The sequence below is a fragment of the Echinops telfairi genome, unplaced genomic scaffold (genome assembly GCF_000313985.2).
Source record: "Echinops telfairi isolate 266 unplaced genomic scaffold, ASM31398v2 ScPeMD7_9;HRSCAF=40, whole genome shotgun sequence".
In the NCBI taxonomy this organism is placed as follows: domain Eukaryota; kingdom Metazoa; phylum Chordata; class Mammalia; order Afrosoricida; family Tenrecidae; genus Echinops; species Echinops telfairi.
This window is the reverse complement of record NW_022103906.1, coordinates 97,670,657-97,686,718: the sequence shown is the minus strand read 5'-3', so window position 1 is coordinate 97,686,718 and position 16,062 is coordinate 97,670,657. Positions and strand designations below refer to the sequence as shown.

The 16,062-nt window shown below is 52.6% G+C and overlaps 1 protein-coding gene and 1 long non-coding RNA gene across 2 annotated transcripts in view; one reads left to right on the top strand and one right to left on the bottom strand.

Annotated features, from left to right (window-relative positions):
* GRHL1 (grainyhead like transcription factor 1) overlaps positions 1-6,760 on the top strand; it is a 60,412-nt gene extending 53,652 nt beyond the window's left edge. Inside the window, exons 15-16 of the mRNA XM_045286599.1 lie at positions 2,299-2,363; positions 5,182-6,760. Coding sequence (XP_045142534.1) covers positions 2,299-2,363; positions 5,182-5,296 — 180 coding nt within the window. The 3' untranslated portion in view covers positions 5,297-6,760. The remainder of the gene's footprint in view (positions 1-2,298; positions 2,364-5,181) is intronic.
* A 375-nt stretch (positions 6,761-7,135) lies between these two features.
* LOC123521330 lies at positions 7,136-11,301 on the bottom strand. The gene is made up of 2 exons (XR_006679787.1): positions 10,986-11,301; positions 7,136-7,988 (listed from the first exon to the last, which is right to left on the bottom strand). It is a non-coding gene; the product is annotated as an uncharacterized LOC123521330 (long non-coding RNA).
* Positions 11,302-16,062: the final 4,761 nt, after the last annotated feature.

Sequence of the window (16,062 nt, the reverse complement as noted above, 5' to 3'; positions counted from 1 at the left end):
ATCTATTTCCCCATCCTCATATATACATATATTTGCATATGTACATGTCTTTATCTAGACCTCTGTAAATGCCCTTTGCTCCCAGCTCTTTCTCGGTTTCCCTGGACTCTCCTCCTGGCGAGTTTGGGTTTTTGTTACTGTGGTTCTGTCTTTCGGTTTATATTCTTGGCCTGCGTGGGATTGCCATTTGGGAAACTATTGAAAAACTAGCAGAATTTATTGTTCAATAAAATAAAAACTTTGAGACATCACCCAGTTCAGTGGCTCCCAGGCCTTGCTTTGAGACAGCGACCCATGGAGATTACTAAGCTGTGTCAGGACCTGCCCGAGGCTTAGCAGAACACCGCAGAGGTGCGGCCAGTGGACCTTGGCAAGGGTCAGCAGTCCCTCTGGGACATCGGTGCCATAACAGCATGAGAAGAAGGTTGTGTTAGGGGCCGTCAGGTGGGTCCTGACTCATGGTGGCCGTTCACGCTGCAGACTGAAGCGCCTTTGGGTCCTGTGCTGACGGCCTGTCTGACCTTGCTCCCAAGCAGGCGTGGTCAGCGGTGTCAGTCTTGATCCGCCTTCGCCCTGTGTTGCTGTGTGCTGGTCGTGTCTCGACCCCATTCACTGCGCCTTCAGGCTCCCAGGCTGCTGGATTCAAGCCCTCACCCTGTTGGTTCGCGGCTAATTACTTAGCCATTTGCCGTTGCTGTTCTCTCAGCCTCTCTCTGTCCTAGGAGCCTCTGAGTGTGGATTGTCAGGCCGGGACCTGTTCCCTGTGACCCCTTCACTTGCAGCTGTGTGGAGGTCATCTAACAGATTCTCGTGAGAGCCTTGTGTGTCTGGCCCTGCCTTGGGCTCAAGAGTCACAAGGTGCCTGACAGAGGCAGCGACCCTATAGCTGCTGCTGGTACCCCTCATGGTGTGCCCATCCCCCAGGTCCCTCCACCCAGTGGCCCCACGCGCCCTCCATGTCTGCACCTGGGCTTTCCCCAGTTTCTCTGCTCATGACCTTCCTCATTTCTGACCACGGCAGAGAGCGTGGAAAATATGGAGACTCCACAAGCCAAACAGGGTCTTCAAGCTCTCGGGCTGGGGTTTTCTTTGTAACGATCGAAAGTATTCTTTTGAAAGGAAGCGGAACTGGAAGGTAACGGAGTGTCCCCGGGACTTGTTGAAGTCCCCTCCTGGTGAATGTAGAGACGAGAAGTGGGCTTTCAGAATAGCACACGGAGCTGAGGTGGGGTGGGCAGGGTGTGTGCCTGTTGGACTGGAGAGGACGTGAGAACTGGCCCTCTGGGCCGTGAGTTAGTGCCGCTCTGCGCTTGGCTCTCCAGTTGTTTCCACACATAAAGTGTTCCATCGAGGACTTTGTTGTGCACTGAGCCCACGGTTTTATTCTGGAATCGTTCATTCATTCATTGGAAACAAGAAGATAGTAGTGACCGTTCTCTGAAATGTGGTTCAGGCAGGATCACGTGTAGCTGCTGAGAAGAATCGTACTGCCTTGGAAACCCACAGGAGCAGCTCGGCTCTGCCTTGCGGGGGGCTGGGTGTCCGACCGGCTCGCTGGCACTGAGCTGTTTGTGAAACAAGGATGTCAGATGGTAAAGGCTCTTGTTATCCACTCAGCCGCCCCCTGCGCCTGTGTCCCTGTGAGGCCGGACTTCCATCTTCCTGCCCTTTCTGCCACAGCGTGGGGCACTCTCCCTCGGATCCACAGGAAAAGCTCAGCTTTGGCGTCCTCCGGGGACCCAAATGGTGTCCCTCTTGAGTGTTCTTTGAGTTTAGGGAGCAGAAAGGCCGACAGGGACAAGAGCAGGGCTGCAGGCAGGTGGAGTACAGTTGTCCGGAGAAGTTCTCGTGGGCCGGCCAGCCAGCCCTTGACGGAGGGGCGGGGCGCAGGCGGCCTCGGTGGTGGCGGCGCATAACTGTCCTCCCTCAGCCCTGCTGGCCCCTTTCTCACCGACGTCGTGTGCACTGTTCTGAAAACGGCTTCACACGAAGCCCGTCTTCATCCGGTGTCCCTTGAGAAGACCCATCAGGATCACACCTTTGGGGTCCCCAGACAGTGGCGTCACCTGAGCTGACCTCTCTGATGCAGCCTTGTTGAAGGCGTCTGTATCCCCAGACGGGCCAGGCCGGCGTCACCCAGAGGACTTGCCGCACTGTCTGCCCAGACGTGTTTTGTCTGCAGTAGACTCCTATGTGTGTGTGAACAGGAACCCTGGTGGCGGCACTTTTTGACTGAGCCTCAGATGCTTCAAAGTCACGAAAGCGGCGTTTCATGGTGACTTTTCTCCTTGCCTTTAGATCTCAGACAAGTACGACGTTCCCCACGACAAGATCGGGAAGATATTCAAGAAATGCAAAAAGGGGTAAGTGTGTCTCGGCGTTTGTGTGCCTCTAAGAGCGCCTCTTGTCACGTTCACCATGCCAGCCACCTGGCACGGGAAAGTTGATAGGGTTTCTGCTAGAAATGGGCTCTCCCTCCCGGGACGGCGTGCACACTGCAGAGCAACCAACTCTTGGCCGAGAGGCTGGGAAGCCACGATGTTTGGCTCAGAGTTTGTGTCCCTCGCTGCCACACCAGGCTCCTGAAAGGGTTCACTACACCTGCCTGTCTGTCCCCCACACCATCCTGGGCTTTCATCTGCTCGGCCCCCACAGCACTACGTCTCATCTAGATTCTCCACGTCATTGCTGTGACCACCGGAAACCACAGACGGGGTTCACCATCAGGAGGTTTCTGAGGGATGGAAACCTGAGATGGAAATGCTCAGGATAGAGTTGTTCAGTTAGGACACACGGCAGAGTTCCTTCAGGGCTTCTCATAAGCTCCCAGGGGACATGACACACTGCTGTTAGCCTTCCACTGAAAGCACCCAGCTTCCTGAATTAAGTGCCAGAGGACCCGACTCCACAAGCCAGCCCCCTGCCCCAAGCACCAGCGTTACTTGCTGTGTAGGCTCTTGTGCTCTGGGCTCCCTGCTGCTTGCCACTCCTTTGGTGTCAAGCTACCTTCTGGATCAAGGAGTAGACGGAGCACAGGGTCCAGAGAGCACACTCCGCTCCTGGTTCTTCCTGGGAAGCCCTGTCAGTGTCTGACTCTCATGGCTGATCAGGACAAGGCTGTTTGGTGGCAGTCACAGAGACTGGCTAGAAGAACTACATCACTCACTGCCTTGAAGCCTCCTGTAAGTCTCCCATTCCAGTCCTGTGCCCATTTGCCCACATTCCTCAAATCCCAGTCTCGCCTGGGTTTGCTGCTTCGACCACGACTGAAGCCTTCAGAGCCAGTGTTACTCACATGTGCCCATCCGTGCCCAGTCCGGAAGCAGGTACAGGAGGATTGATGCTGGGACATGTGTGTTTCTCTTTACATTACCCACCTAAAACTGACCAGTCATTCTAAGACATCTCGTGGCTCTTCCCCACTCCCAGCCCCCTGAATGAAAATTGTGTGTGTTCTCCCATGCTGGGCAGCTGTGAGGGCCCCAGATCCAGTGCTCTCTCTGGCATGTGCTCAGGCCCCTCTTGGCTCCTGAAGGCCCACCCCGAGTCAGCTCTGGATCTGGTGCTTTACAGGCTGCTCCCTGGGTTTCCACGTGCCCCTCCAGGCTGGTCCTACCAGTGGCAGCTGATAGAGGAAGTGGCACAGGCAGCGTGCAGACAGCCCATGTCAGGCAGCATGTGCCTGGTGGAAGTCTGCTTACTGTCCTGACCAAAATCATGCTTGTGAGGTGCTTAGCATCACCGCTGTGTCCAGAAATGACTGTTTTGGGTTTGTTGACTTACATGAGTGGGAGCCCTGTGGTTGGCGTGGTGTCATGGCTACAGGCCGGGCTGCTAACCTCAGGTCAGCGGTTTGAAGCCACCAGCCAGGCTCTGCACTCCTGTGAAGAGTGCCAGTCTTGGGGACTCGCAGAGGCAGTTCTACCCTGGCACGTACGGTCACTAGGAGTTAGAGCCAGTTGATGGCGGTGAGTTTGGGGTTTTTTGGTGTTTTTGGTTACTTAATGGTATATGATGTTTGAGAAACAAGATAAGCATTATATTGGGGGAATTCTACAAGTTGTAATTGGGGTTTTCAAAAGTCGGGAAGCGTTGGACTTTCTAGGTGGCTTCTCTGGATTCTCCAGCGGAGGTCATTTGTTGGGGCCTGTTGCCTCAGAGCACGTCGCAGGTTAATGAGATCAAACTGATTTCTGAAGCAGGGACCATGCAGTGCTCCTGCTGTAGATTGCTCACATGGTCACCGTTGATGGAGCGATGGCTGCATATTAGAGACGAGAAAGGCCAATCAGCCAGGGGTCCTGTCTGCCACGTGCCTCATGCTCGTAATGCTGCTCAATTCCTTCACTTGGCCACCCCATCAGCAGTATTACTGCCATACAGGACAGATGAAGAAATCGGTGCTTTTAAAAATGGCTTTATAGGAAAACGAGAGCTTTTTAAGCTGGCCCCACCCCCCAGGAGACTCCACCTCCAGCTGATTAGCTGCTCCATCAGGTCACAGCCAAGTCCCCGAGGACCATAGAGCCCAGACAAGTTGACACGTCACTGTAAGCTTCACCACCCACCCCTTGTCAGCCTGACACTGTACACACCTCCTGAAGTGACAAATAACCTATAAATACGTACAATTAATGAGTCAGAGTTGCTTCTAGCATGGCGTATCTAACATGCGTACAACCCAAATGCATGAGCCATGTTTTCATTGTATATTTTATAATGAGGGAGGGGAGAAAACACAGATGATTGGTGTATGTATGTGTGTGTGTGTGTGTGTGTGTGTGTACACACGTCAGAAAGCACAGATGGCTGGTGTATAGATGTGTGTGTATGTATACACATATGTAAGAGCACGGATAGCTGGTGTGTAGATGTGTGTGCATGTACACACGTGTCAGAAGACAAAGAAGCAATGCTCAGCAGTTAGAGTCCTATTTCTGGTCACACCCGTGGTTGTAGCTGGGCTTTAGCTCTGCCTTCGGCTGCCACCCGTTCTGCTCTCCAGGTGTTGACATTTCACCTGCTCCCATCGCTAAACGCTCCCATCACCTTGTGAGACCAGCACTGTGATTGCCCCAACTGAGAGGGGAGGAGACGGAGGCTCGGGGTGATGTGAGTAGCCCCTGGCCTGGCTCTGGAGCCTGCAGTCACCCCGCCCCTGTCCCTGTCCCCCCTTGTCAGGATCCTGGTGAACATGGACGACAACATCGTGCAGCACTACTCCAACGAAGACACCTTCCAGCTGCAGGTGGAGGAGGCAGGAGGGTCCTACAAGCTCACCCTCACCGAGATCTAGAGGGCCGCCTGCCCACGCTCCCAGGGGCTGGGCGAAGGGGTCCCGTCCACCTTTTCATCTGTTCGCCGACAGCCCCCTCCTCCGTGGGTGACAGGTGACAGTGGAAGGTGCTCCTTTTGCGTTGAGACGCTGCATTGTTTGGCATTGCGTGTGTTGCGTTGGCATTTTCAGAAGACAGAAATCCACACATCACTAGGCCTGAGCTTTTGGGTACAGATATTTATGATGAAAAGTGAAAATACTTTGTCCAAGATGTAATCCATCTGAGAGGAGGTTCTCTGGGGTCTCTCTAGTTTGGGGGGCTGCAGGAAGTCTGACAAGGCGGAGGCTACCGTGGAGGGGCTGGGCTGCGGCCTGAACGCCACTCTGCCAGCCCCAGGTTACAGGGGGCGAAACCCGAAGAGTAAAGGGATAAGCCCCTCTTCTCCCTTCACCTCCCACCCTCCTGTACATTTCTTGAAACCAGGCAGGCTACCGAAATCTCCCCTCTGCAATGTTCTCCGACATTCCGGCAGCCTCTCCTGTGAAGAACCGAGATGGTTACAGTCGGAGAGCAGTACAGAAAAAGCTGCGTTGTATATACGTGCAATATCTTCCTGAAGGTCTGTGTCTGTAAATGTGTACATAGATGCCTGATATAAATATATAATATATACATACAGCAGAGACATCAGTGAGATCTACCTTTCACGCTTCCCCCCAGACACAAGGTTAAGTTATTTGTGTTAACGTGCACCACGCAGATCACACTCTGGCTCTGGAACTCAGAGAGCAGGGCCTCCGCGTCCCCAGACACAGGCGGCCTAGCGAACCTCCTCAGACGAACCTCCTCAGACGAGTCTGTCTGCGACCGAGGGCGTGTTCCTTTGGGTTTTTGCATTGTTGAACACGCAAAGTACAGGAAGAGCACTCCTGCAGTCGGCGCGTGTCATGTGTGCTTGTATGACGTCAGATGTGCCTGTCGAGCAAGCCAACACCCCGACCCAGCTGCACTGCAGTGACTGTCAGCCAAGTGAGACCCCAGCCTGGGTCCTCCCCATCTCCCGCAGGAAGGTTTTCATTTGCCACGTGTCCGAGCCCGTGTGCCTCGATCCTCTTCTCTGTGGACAAACCCCTAAAAAAGCCTTCATGAATTTCTGAGAACATGTTCCTATGGCAGGGGAATGTTTTGTACATGTGTTTAACTATCGAAACACTACAAACCTAAGTCTGTCACACAACTAAATTCACGGGTATGTTTAGGTTTCAGGGAATTAGAATAGGTCATTTGTATACGTGGGACTGATAGCTATTATGTTAAGATATTCTAATGAAGTATGTGAACTAAATTGCTGGTTTTCTAATATGTCATGGGACACGGGTCATATAACAATATTTTATATTTTGTTTTATGAAATTGATTTTGTCTTGCGTGTTATTTGTAATTGTGTCGTTGAAGATGTATTTGAAGCCAAAGGCATTAAATTTTATATGTCTATTTTGTAACACGTCTTTCTCTTCTTACTGGATTGGACTTCCTCCTCTGGGTGGTCGGGAAACAGAACTCTGCTCTCTAACAGGGTGCTCAAAGGAAACGTGTTTCTTCCCGGCATGCATGCATGCAAGCGGTGGCTCTTCCTGCAGCTCGCTCTTCTGTCAGTGTCCTTTGAGAAGGGAGCCCGAAGAAAGTTGTCAGGTATTGACCGAATTATAAATCGTAAACCCTTCAAAACCAATTTCAGTATCTGTACTTTGTACAAGCTTAGCAGCAACAGTGCTCAGTTTGAAATCTGCCAAGCATGTTTAAAGGTATCCATTCAATAGCTGTCCTGAGCTTCCACAACTAAACCAAGACCAAAGTGTGATTGGCAGGGAAAGCGGTTTTTAATAAAAGTTGGATCAGATGAGAGCAGCCCTCGCATCTCAGCCTCTTTCGCCCTGGAAGTCCAGACTGCTGTCCCGCAGACTGGGGCCCTTCAGTGGCTCTGGAGTCGGGCTTCGCCCAGGAAGCCAGTGGGATAGGGATCGTGTATTCCCTCTGGACCTTGACCTCCCTGACTCTTCCTACAATCTCTCACCTTTCTTACCAAACTAAGACCCTGCCATTGCAGGTTGATGGCAGAAGAGCCCATGAGTTTCCGAGACTCTTCGGGAGGAGCAAGCCCTGTCTTTAACAGCTGAGCTCATGGTACACAGCCCAACCCCCAACCACCGCACCAGCGGTCCTCGCCGTCCCTCTAGCTGCTCTTTCCCCCCTTTGTCACCGAGTTTTCCTTCTGCCAACCACTGGCTTCCCGGGCCTCCACCACACACAGGCAGTCTTTTTTTCCCCCTGCAGGCGCTCAGACCTCCTGACACTGACCTCACCCCTGCTCATTAGACAGCGTTTGGTCATGATCTTGTAACAAGTGACTCCTTCCTCAAGTAACGCTGCCTTCGAGTCAGTGCTGACTCAACGACCCGGGGGGTTTGTTCCCGGCTCTCTCTCTCGAGGAGCTGCTGGGGGTTTCGAACTACTGACCAGGCAGATTGCAGCCAGTGTGTGACCACTGCACCACCTGGGCTCGTTGCCCTCTAATGAGGCATAGACATGGTGGAGTCTGACGTTCCTGACTCAGGAGCTGCAGGTCACAGACTGAGGTGGACGTTGTCTGGTCAACGGGGGGCAGCAAAGGCGCGGGGTTCCGTGAAGGCAGCGCCGTCCGCTCCATAGCTGTGTGAGAAAGCAGAGGTCTACGGGCAGCAAGTGATGACCATCTGATAGGGCAGGGTGCAGCCACCCCAGAGGGTTCCACAGCTGCCATGTCTTTCTGCCGGGGAGTGTCTGGTGGGTTCCATCCCCGCCCTTTACCTACAGCCGGGTGCACGGACCCGTGCCCCCCAGAGCTTTCCGTTCCTTCCCACTGCTGCGCAGTCCCCTCTGACTCACAGCAACATGGTGGGACAGAGCAGCGCTGCCCCAGGGGTTTCGCCCCTCCAGTCTTTACCGGAGCAGCCAGCCTTCCCTTTATCCACAGGGGATCTGGTACTTTCAGACCCCAGCCCAGCGCCGAGCCCGGCCCTCAGTCCCCCAGCGGCTCCTCCATTTCAGTCAGGGCCATGCTGACATCAGATAGGAGACACTCTGAAAACACTGCTGCAGAAACAGAGGTGTGTGGGCACCCTCGGAAACAACACTGCTTAGTCGGATCCTGATGCTTCAGGACATGCTCGGTCAGCGGTTCTCAACCTTCCTCATACCGCCACCCTTTCATACAGTTCCTCGTGTGTGGTGACCCCCCCAACCATAAAATTATTTTCGTTGCTACTTCATCACTGTCATTTTGCTACTGTTATGAATCGGGTGACTCCTGTGAAAGGGTCGTTTGACCCCCAAAGGGGTCGCAACCCACAGACTGAGAACCACTGCTCTAGGTTGAGGTAGAACTGTTCCCCCCACCCCCATCCCCCCGGGTTTCTGGGACTGTAAGCCTGTGTAGGAGTAGACAGAGCAGTTGCTGACCTTTCTGTGAACAGCCTGGTTCTTAGCCACTATGCTATACCATCGGGCGCCTTCCTCACTTGCCAGTCAAATAAAATTCTTTTTAGTAGAAGAATGCTGAGTCAACAGGTTCAGTTAGTATTTTCTACATACCACCACTTGCTTTCTAAAGCAAACCAGTGTTTACATCCCTGCTAACGGAGCACTGGAGAACTGCTTCCCGCAGCCTCTGCTGTCTCATGTGCAGAACATCCCACTCACCAGCCGCGTGTACTTGGTGGTCTGTGAACCGTGTGCATACCACTTCCTCCCCAACGGTGCATCTGATTGCCAGGCCTGCCCTAGCGTGTACTGAGCTGTGAGCCAGCTGCTGGCATGACCTCTTTCATTCCTGCCAGCCGGTGAGGTGGGGTCTGTTGCTCCCATCTCACAGACGAGACCCAGAGAGGCCTGGATTGGATAGCTAGGAAGGGACCGAAGTCAGCCCAGCGCCGGGCTTGGTTTGCCGCCCCGTGATTCACCGGCTAGCACCGTCTCCCAGACTACCAACAGGCTCCTGGTGGGCGGATGGATGGACTGATGGCTATTTCTAGATTTCTAGACCATATAGAAGGTTGCTGTGGCGACTCTCAGAAACTCCCTTCAGCCTGGTCTGCACAATAAAGGAAGTGCCATTGTTCCCACACACGAGAAGCTGGAATTTGGTCTTGGTGCTTGATGTTACCCACAAGCAGCCTGCTGTGTTCCATTGTCTCTCTCTTAGATGAGCTTCACCTTGGTCTCCCCTCTCCCCTCTCTCCGAAAGATCTCCAACAATTCCTTAAGCGCCGTGTGTCTCCGTTCAAGCCCAGAAGACTTTAAAAGGAGGGTGGGGAGGCTGGAAGCATTCAAGACTAAATTTAAGTCATCTTAGTCCAAGAGGTCCCATAAAAAACCTGGGCTTCCCTATTAACTGCTTTCCTGTTTCTATGTCTGCCCACGAGCTGACAGTCTCCTCAGCCAGACAGCTGCCTGGTGGGGGCGGGGGTCAGGTACTTTGGAGAAACGAGGTAAGGTGGGTGAGCACCCCCGAGAAACAGCTGCTCCATCAGCACTCGCTCCTGTAAACACTCCTTGGCTCACCTCCACGCCTCTGCCCTCTGTGATTCTGGAGTCCAGCCTACAGCCTCGCCTCCATTCCTGACGCGGCACCATCACTGATGACTCCCACATGCTCCTCTCCCACCCAGAACTCCCCCTTAAGTTCCAGACCCCACCCTGCTGCGCATCCAGGATCTGCAACGGAACACATCCCAAAGGGATCCCTCCTGTCCTCCTAACTGCAGCCCTCAACCTGGGGGTTGTGACCCCTTTGGGGTCCAACAACCCTTTCACAGGGGTCACCCGATTCAGAACAGTAGCAAAATGACAGTGATGAAGTAACAACGGAAATAATTTTATGGTTCGGGGGTCACCACCACATGAGGAGCTGTACGAAAGGGTCGCGGCCTTAGGAAGGTGCAGAACCACTGCTTTCTTCCTCCCACGGTTCCTATTTGGAACGGAAGCTCCCTAGAAGTCTCATGGCTGTGCTCTCCCTACAGTACCCTGTCAGGCCTGTGGCTCAGCCCTGCCCTCCTCCTCTCTCATCCTCTAGGTTCACTGTTGGGGGGCTCTTGTCTGTGCCTCCGTGCCACCCACCTCCAGGCCCTCTGAACTGGGTCTGATCGTGTCAGGATAAACTACACGCCGCTCTTTCTGACTCGGCCCCACATCACACACTGCCACCCCGCCAGCTGCAGCCCACTGGCAGGAGCCTGGGAGCAAGTCTCCAGGCCCAAAGTTCTGAGTTTATCGTTCCTCTTGGCTTTTGCCTTTGCCTTCCTGATTGGGAGAAGTTTTATTCATTCTTTAAGAATCTGCTTCACCTGGCTGCCTTCTTCTCTGCAGCCTCGGGCAAGTCGACACACCTGTGGCCACAGAAGCCAGGTGGCCCAGTAGTTGAAGTGCTTGACCAGTAACCAAAAGGTTGGCAGTTTGAACCCACAGCCAGCTGGAGCGAAATCTAAAGATTCACACCTTGGAAAGCATGTGGGGCAGTTGTCTCCTGTCCTGTGAACCAGTCTTGGTGACTTGGAATCAGCTCTGGGCAGCCAGACCCTTGAGACCCTGCACCATGTTTTTCTTACAGCCCAGGGCCCAGAGAAGGCCCTCGCCACAGAGAAGGTGGCCAGCAGCACTGGTACTTACTTGGTGCGATCAGCTGCCCAGGGCAAAAACAGCCATCAGCAACTTCCCTTGTTAACATCCTGCATACCAACTCTCAGAGGATCCTGTTGGCTTCAAAATAGATGCAGAACGCAGCTACCTCTCACCGCCATCCTGTCTTGCCTGGATTTGTTCAGGGACCTAACGGGCCCCTTTGTATTATTCTTAGTCCAGAAACCGCAACGGAACGGAAGTCCAATAAAGCCACTCCTCTGCTCAAAGCCCTGCAGTAGATCTCCAAGAGTAAAGCCCGCAGCGTCTGCCCCACCCCCCTTCGACCTTCTGGGTCAGGCTGGGGTTTCTGGGGAAGCAGATCCCGTCATGCTCATTGAGAGAAAGAGATTTATACCAAGAAATGGCTCCCCCAGTGGTAGAACTGGGTCAGTCCAGTCCAAATCTGAGGATCAGGTGTCCGCTGTGAGCTTCTGGCTCCTCCCGTAGCAGGGGCTGATGAGCAGGAAGATGGAGGAGGAAGAACATGGCTGAATGAATCAGAGACAGAGTGAATGAATCCACGCAGCAGTCCACTGATGGCTCCTGGGATTGACAGGAGGTCTCAGACCCCGACGTCGGATCCCCATCCAGCAGTAGACGTGAGTAAACTAGCTTCTGCACTCTCTCAGTCTATACTCAAAATAGGCCCCCACCCTGAAGGAAACCTCCCTCAATTGTATCAGGATGGTGACCAGATGAATTACTTGGCCACTTCTCAGAGGAGAACATCATGGAGTTGACCACACTGTGTTAGATCCTATCGTGGGAGAGCCCTGCCCCACTCAAACGTTGACCTAAAACCTACCTATCACGCCTCCTGACCTCATCTCACTCCCCACTCCACCCTTCCTCTTCCTCAGCTGTTGTTCTGTGTGCTGCTTTCTAATTATATCATTACCCTCTGCTGTATAGTGCATGTACCCTCAGCCAAGACGCATAGCGAGGCCTCCTGAGCTGACGGGGTCAAAAGCAGGTGTCCGTGTGCATGCACACCAGTGTTAGGATTCCTGTATGCCTTCCCCGTGCTCCCTCGAAGGCACCCCGTCTGACTACCGGTGTTCCATTGCTAAAAATCACGTGGGAGGTTTTTGCCCAAGGGCAGTCATATTACCAGGAAGAGAAGACTCACTTTTTATGAGCCTGATGGGTCATCGGTGGCATTCGTAAGATGAGAAGGCGGCTGGGTGTCAGCCGGTCTCTACTGTCTAGTAAAGGCCACCCGGAGCAGTCTGCTTTCAGCTGGTGGGCCCATGAGATGCCTCACGCTCCTGTTTCAGCACTGCAGCAACCGTGTTCCAGGATCGTCTTTCCATTCAGGCCCTGACACATTCCTAGTCATCAGAAGGGTCCCGTGAACAGGGACCAGCAACCTCTCTAGATGTGCTAGCAAAATCCATATGCCCCACAGTGTAGAAAAGAAGCCTCGTTTAAAAAGTCGAGGTGAATGGCCCCTGACCCTGGGCCAGGGATGCAGACAGCCTTGCTGCCATGCAGGATGGCTTGGAAAGTGGATTCTTGCAGATGCAGTTAGACTAAAATTCAGCACCCCTTCATTTGATCTCCCTGAGGATCCACTGAAACGTGTTCTAGTTTTTAATATTTTCTGATTTCTTTTCCATTGAGATTTTTATCTGTTTTACTTCATTGTTGTTAGGTTTTTGTTTTGTTTTTAATGTTTTTCTGTATGTGAAATCCAAGATAGGTCAATCTGATAGTAACTGAGTTAACGATTCCTTGTGGGTGTGGCCTGGGAGGTTGGGGGGGAAATAGGGAGCTAATAACAATGAGGACAAGAATCCAGAAAATGTTCTAAAACTGATCGTAGCGATGGCTGTACAACTCTTCTTGACGTGTTTGAACTATTGAATTGTGTGATAGGTGAATTACACGCCAATCAAACTGTTGGGGAAAAAGAGCAGTGTTTTTTGTGCTGATACTGTCCGGATAGTTGATATTTGGGAAGACATCCCTCCCTCCATGGGTCTCCTGCCAAGTGGCGTGCGACGCTGACTGCCTTACCTGGGCCATTCTCGGGGTCGGGCTTGCAGAGAGCGACCAAGAGGGATGAGGTCCTGTCTCCCTCTGGAACAGCAAGCTGACTTGCTCCCTGCTATGGAAGTGGTGGGTCTTGTGAACACCAGTCTCGGTGACCCTGAGACCGGATGAACGAGATGATGGCGCCCAGCTACCACTCCCGACAGTTCCAAAAGGGGTCCCGTCAGAAGGCCCTGGAGGGAGTGGAGGACGAGTAGAGCAGAGCTCAGCGTATGAAAAGGAAAGAAAAGGCTCAGTGCTCTGCTAACAACCATGGCCCTCGGTCTCGCCTCGGCCTGAGAAGGAACTCACCCCGTTGCTCAGTGTCCAGCCCAACAGCAGGTGGGTCTGTAAGGGGGCGCCACACCTTCGAACAAACCAAGGATCAAGATCAAGGGGGCACCAGGGACAAAGTCCAGAAAGAAGGGGGAATAGGAATCGGAAACACGGAGGAGAGGTGGGATAAGCCGTGTCGGGTTGCAGGCATTGTGGCAATGATTGTTGTGTAAGAATCACGTGGAAACCTGACCTGCTGTCCACACTCACGCAATTCACAATGGGCAGTTTTTAGATAAGTAAACTTGATTTAACAGCAAGGAAAGTCACCGGGTGCCTCACTGACATTTCTAGGGATCCAGTGATCTGGGGCACGTCAACATATCCCTTCCCAGGTGAAGCACAGCTGTGACGGACTCTTTTCCGCTTCTCACCTGTCCCCCACCCTCCCAGTCCCCTTAACTTGCTGTCTTCTCCTGATTTCATAGCACTGAGCACTTTGTCACCTGCTAGGTGCTTCACTCGATTCTTTGATGAATTGTTGTGTGTTTGATGTTGCCCCTTCTTGCTAGAATGCTCCTACCATATATATACTCATGTATAAGCTGAGTTTTTCAGCACTTTTTTTACACAGAGCTAGCTTTATTGAATAACCTTTACCATAGTAACGTTAAAGTCCAGTTTTTGGAAACGTTTGTAACTTTTCCTCTGATGAACACACCAGCTTGCTGTAGAAATAACGCACGGATGTATAATCAATGTTAAATCTCTGACAAAAGGCCAACTTCTCCCTCACCCAGACCGAGTTAGGAAGGAAAAGGCAGGCTGTTCATGAAGACACCCATCCCCACTTTCCATCAAATTCTTACATTCTTTCCGCAAATGATAAATAAGGGCCAAAGCCGCGGTTGAAGGGAGCACATTCATTTGTAGAGTCCCGACACTTCAAGTCTCTTGAGGGATGGCAACCCTGTCTCTAATTTAAGCTCAGTGACAACAGTTGCACTTGCTTCTGCATTCTGTTATTTTAACTGGAACTTAGGGTTAGCGTATAGTTCTTGATGATCAGCGGAACCCCAGTGAAATGATTACTTCCTTCTCTTTCCTCTTGGGGCGGCCACCTTCCTTTCTTCTTTCCCTCCAAGCCTGGTGGCCTGGAATTCATCCTGCCCCCCAAGAACCCCCTCTGCTCTTTCCTTCCTGGCTGGGCTGGCCCCCTTTCCTCTTACCCCCAGGACTCTGCCACGCCCCCTTTCTCTTGCCCTTCTGGCTCATTTTTCTGCTCTTGGCGGCCTCCTCCGGGTCGTCCTCCCTCATCCGCTTACTGGTGGCCCTCCTCACGTCCAGCTGAGGCTTTGTGCTGTCATGACGCGCAGCAGATCCAACTGGCTCTTCTTCTCGGCCGCAAAGTCCCCAAAGACGGGCTGAAACTCGGGGCTCCTTGGGCAGGCGCTCCTGGAAGCGGCCCACAGAAGTGGTGGTGGTGTATGCGTGTTGGTGTGTGTGTGTTGGTGTATGTGTGTTGTTGGTGGTGTGTGTGTGTGTGTGTGTTGGTATGTATGTGTTGGTAGTGGTGTGTGTTGGTGGCATGTGTGTATGTGTGTTGGTAGTGGTGGTGTGTGTGTTGGTGGTGTGTGTTGGTGGTGTGTGTGTATTGGTGGTGTGTGTGTTGGTGTGTTGGTACTGGTGGTGTGTGTGTGTTGGTGATGTGTGTGTGTGTGTTGGTGGTGTGTGTGTTGGTGTTTATGTGCTGGTAGTGGTGGTGTGTGTTGGTGTGTGTGTGTGTGTTGGTAGTGGTGGTGTGTGGTGGTGGTGTGTATGTTGGTGGTGTGTGTGTGTTGGTGTGTGTTGGTGTGTATGTGTTGGTAGTGGTGGTGTGTGTGTGTGTGTGTGTTGGTAGTAGTGGTGTGTGTGTGTGTGTGTGTTGGTAGTGGTGTGTGTGTATGTTGGTGTGTTGGTAATGGTGGTGTGTGTGTTGGTAGTGGTGGTGTGTGTGTGTGTTGGTAGTGGTGTGTGTGTGTGTGTTGGTAGTGGTTTGTGTGTTGGTGTGTTGGTAGTGGTGTGTGTAGGTGTGTGTTGGTAGTGGTGTGTGTGTGTGTGTTGGTGTGTGTGTGTTGGTGGTGGTGCATGTGTGTTGGTAGTGGTGTGTGTGTGTGTTGGTGTGTATGTATGTGTTGGTGTGTATGTGTTGATAGTGGTGTGTGTTGGTGTGTGTGTGTGTGTGTGTGTGTTGGTGGTGCGTGTGTGTTGGTGTGTGTGTTGGTAGTGGTGTGTGTGTGTGTTGGTAGTGGTGTGTGTGTGTTGGTGGTGCGTGTGTGTTGGTAGTGGTGTGTGTTGGTGGGGTGTGTGTTGGTGTGTGTGTGTTGGTAGTGGTGTGTGTTGGTGCATGTGTGTTGGTAGTGGTGTGTGTGTGTGTTGGTGTGTATGTATGTGTTGGTGTGTATGTGTTGGTAGTGGTGTGTGTTGGTGTGTGTGTTGGTGTGTGTGTTGGTAGTGGTGTGTGTGTTGGTAGTGGTGTGTGTGTTGGTAGTGGTGTGTGTTGGTGTGTGTGTGTGTTGGTAGTGGTGTGTGTGTGTGTTGGTGGGGTGTGTGTTGGTGTGTGTGTGTTATAGTGGTGTATGTGTGTTGGTGTGTGTGTGTTGGTGTGTATGTGTTGGTAGCGGTGTGTGTGTGTGTGTGTTGGTGTGTGTGTGTTGGTAGTGGTGTGTGTGTATGTGTGTTGGTGGTGGTGTGTGTGTTGGTGTGTGTGTGTTGT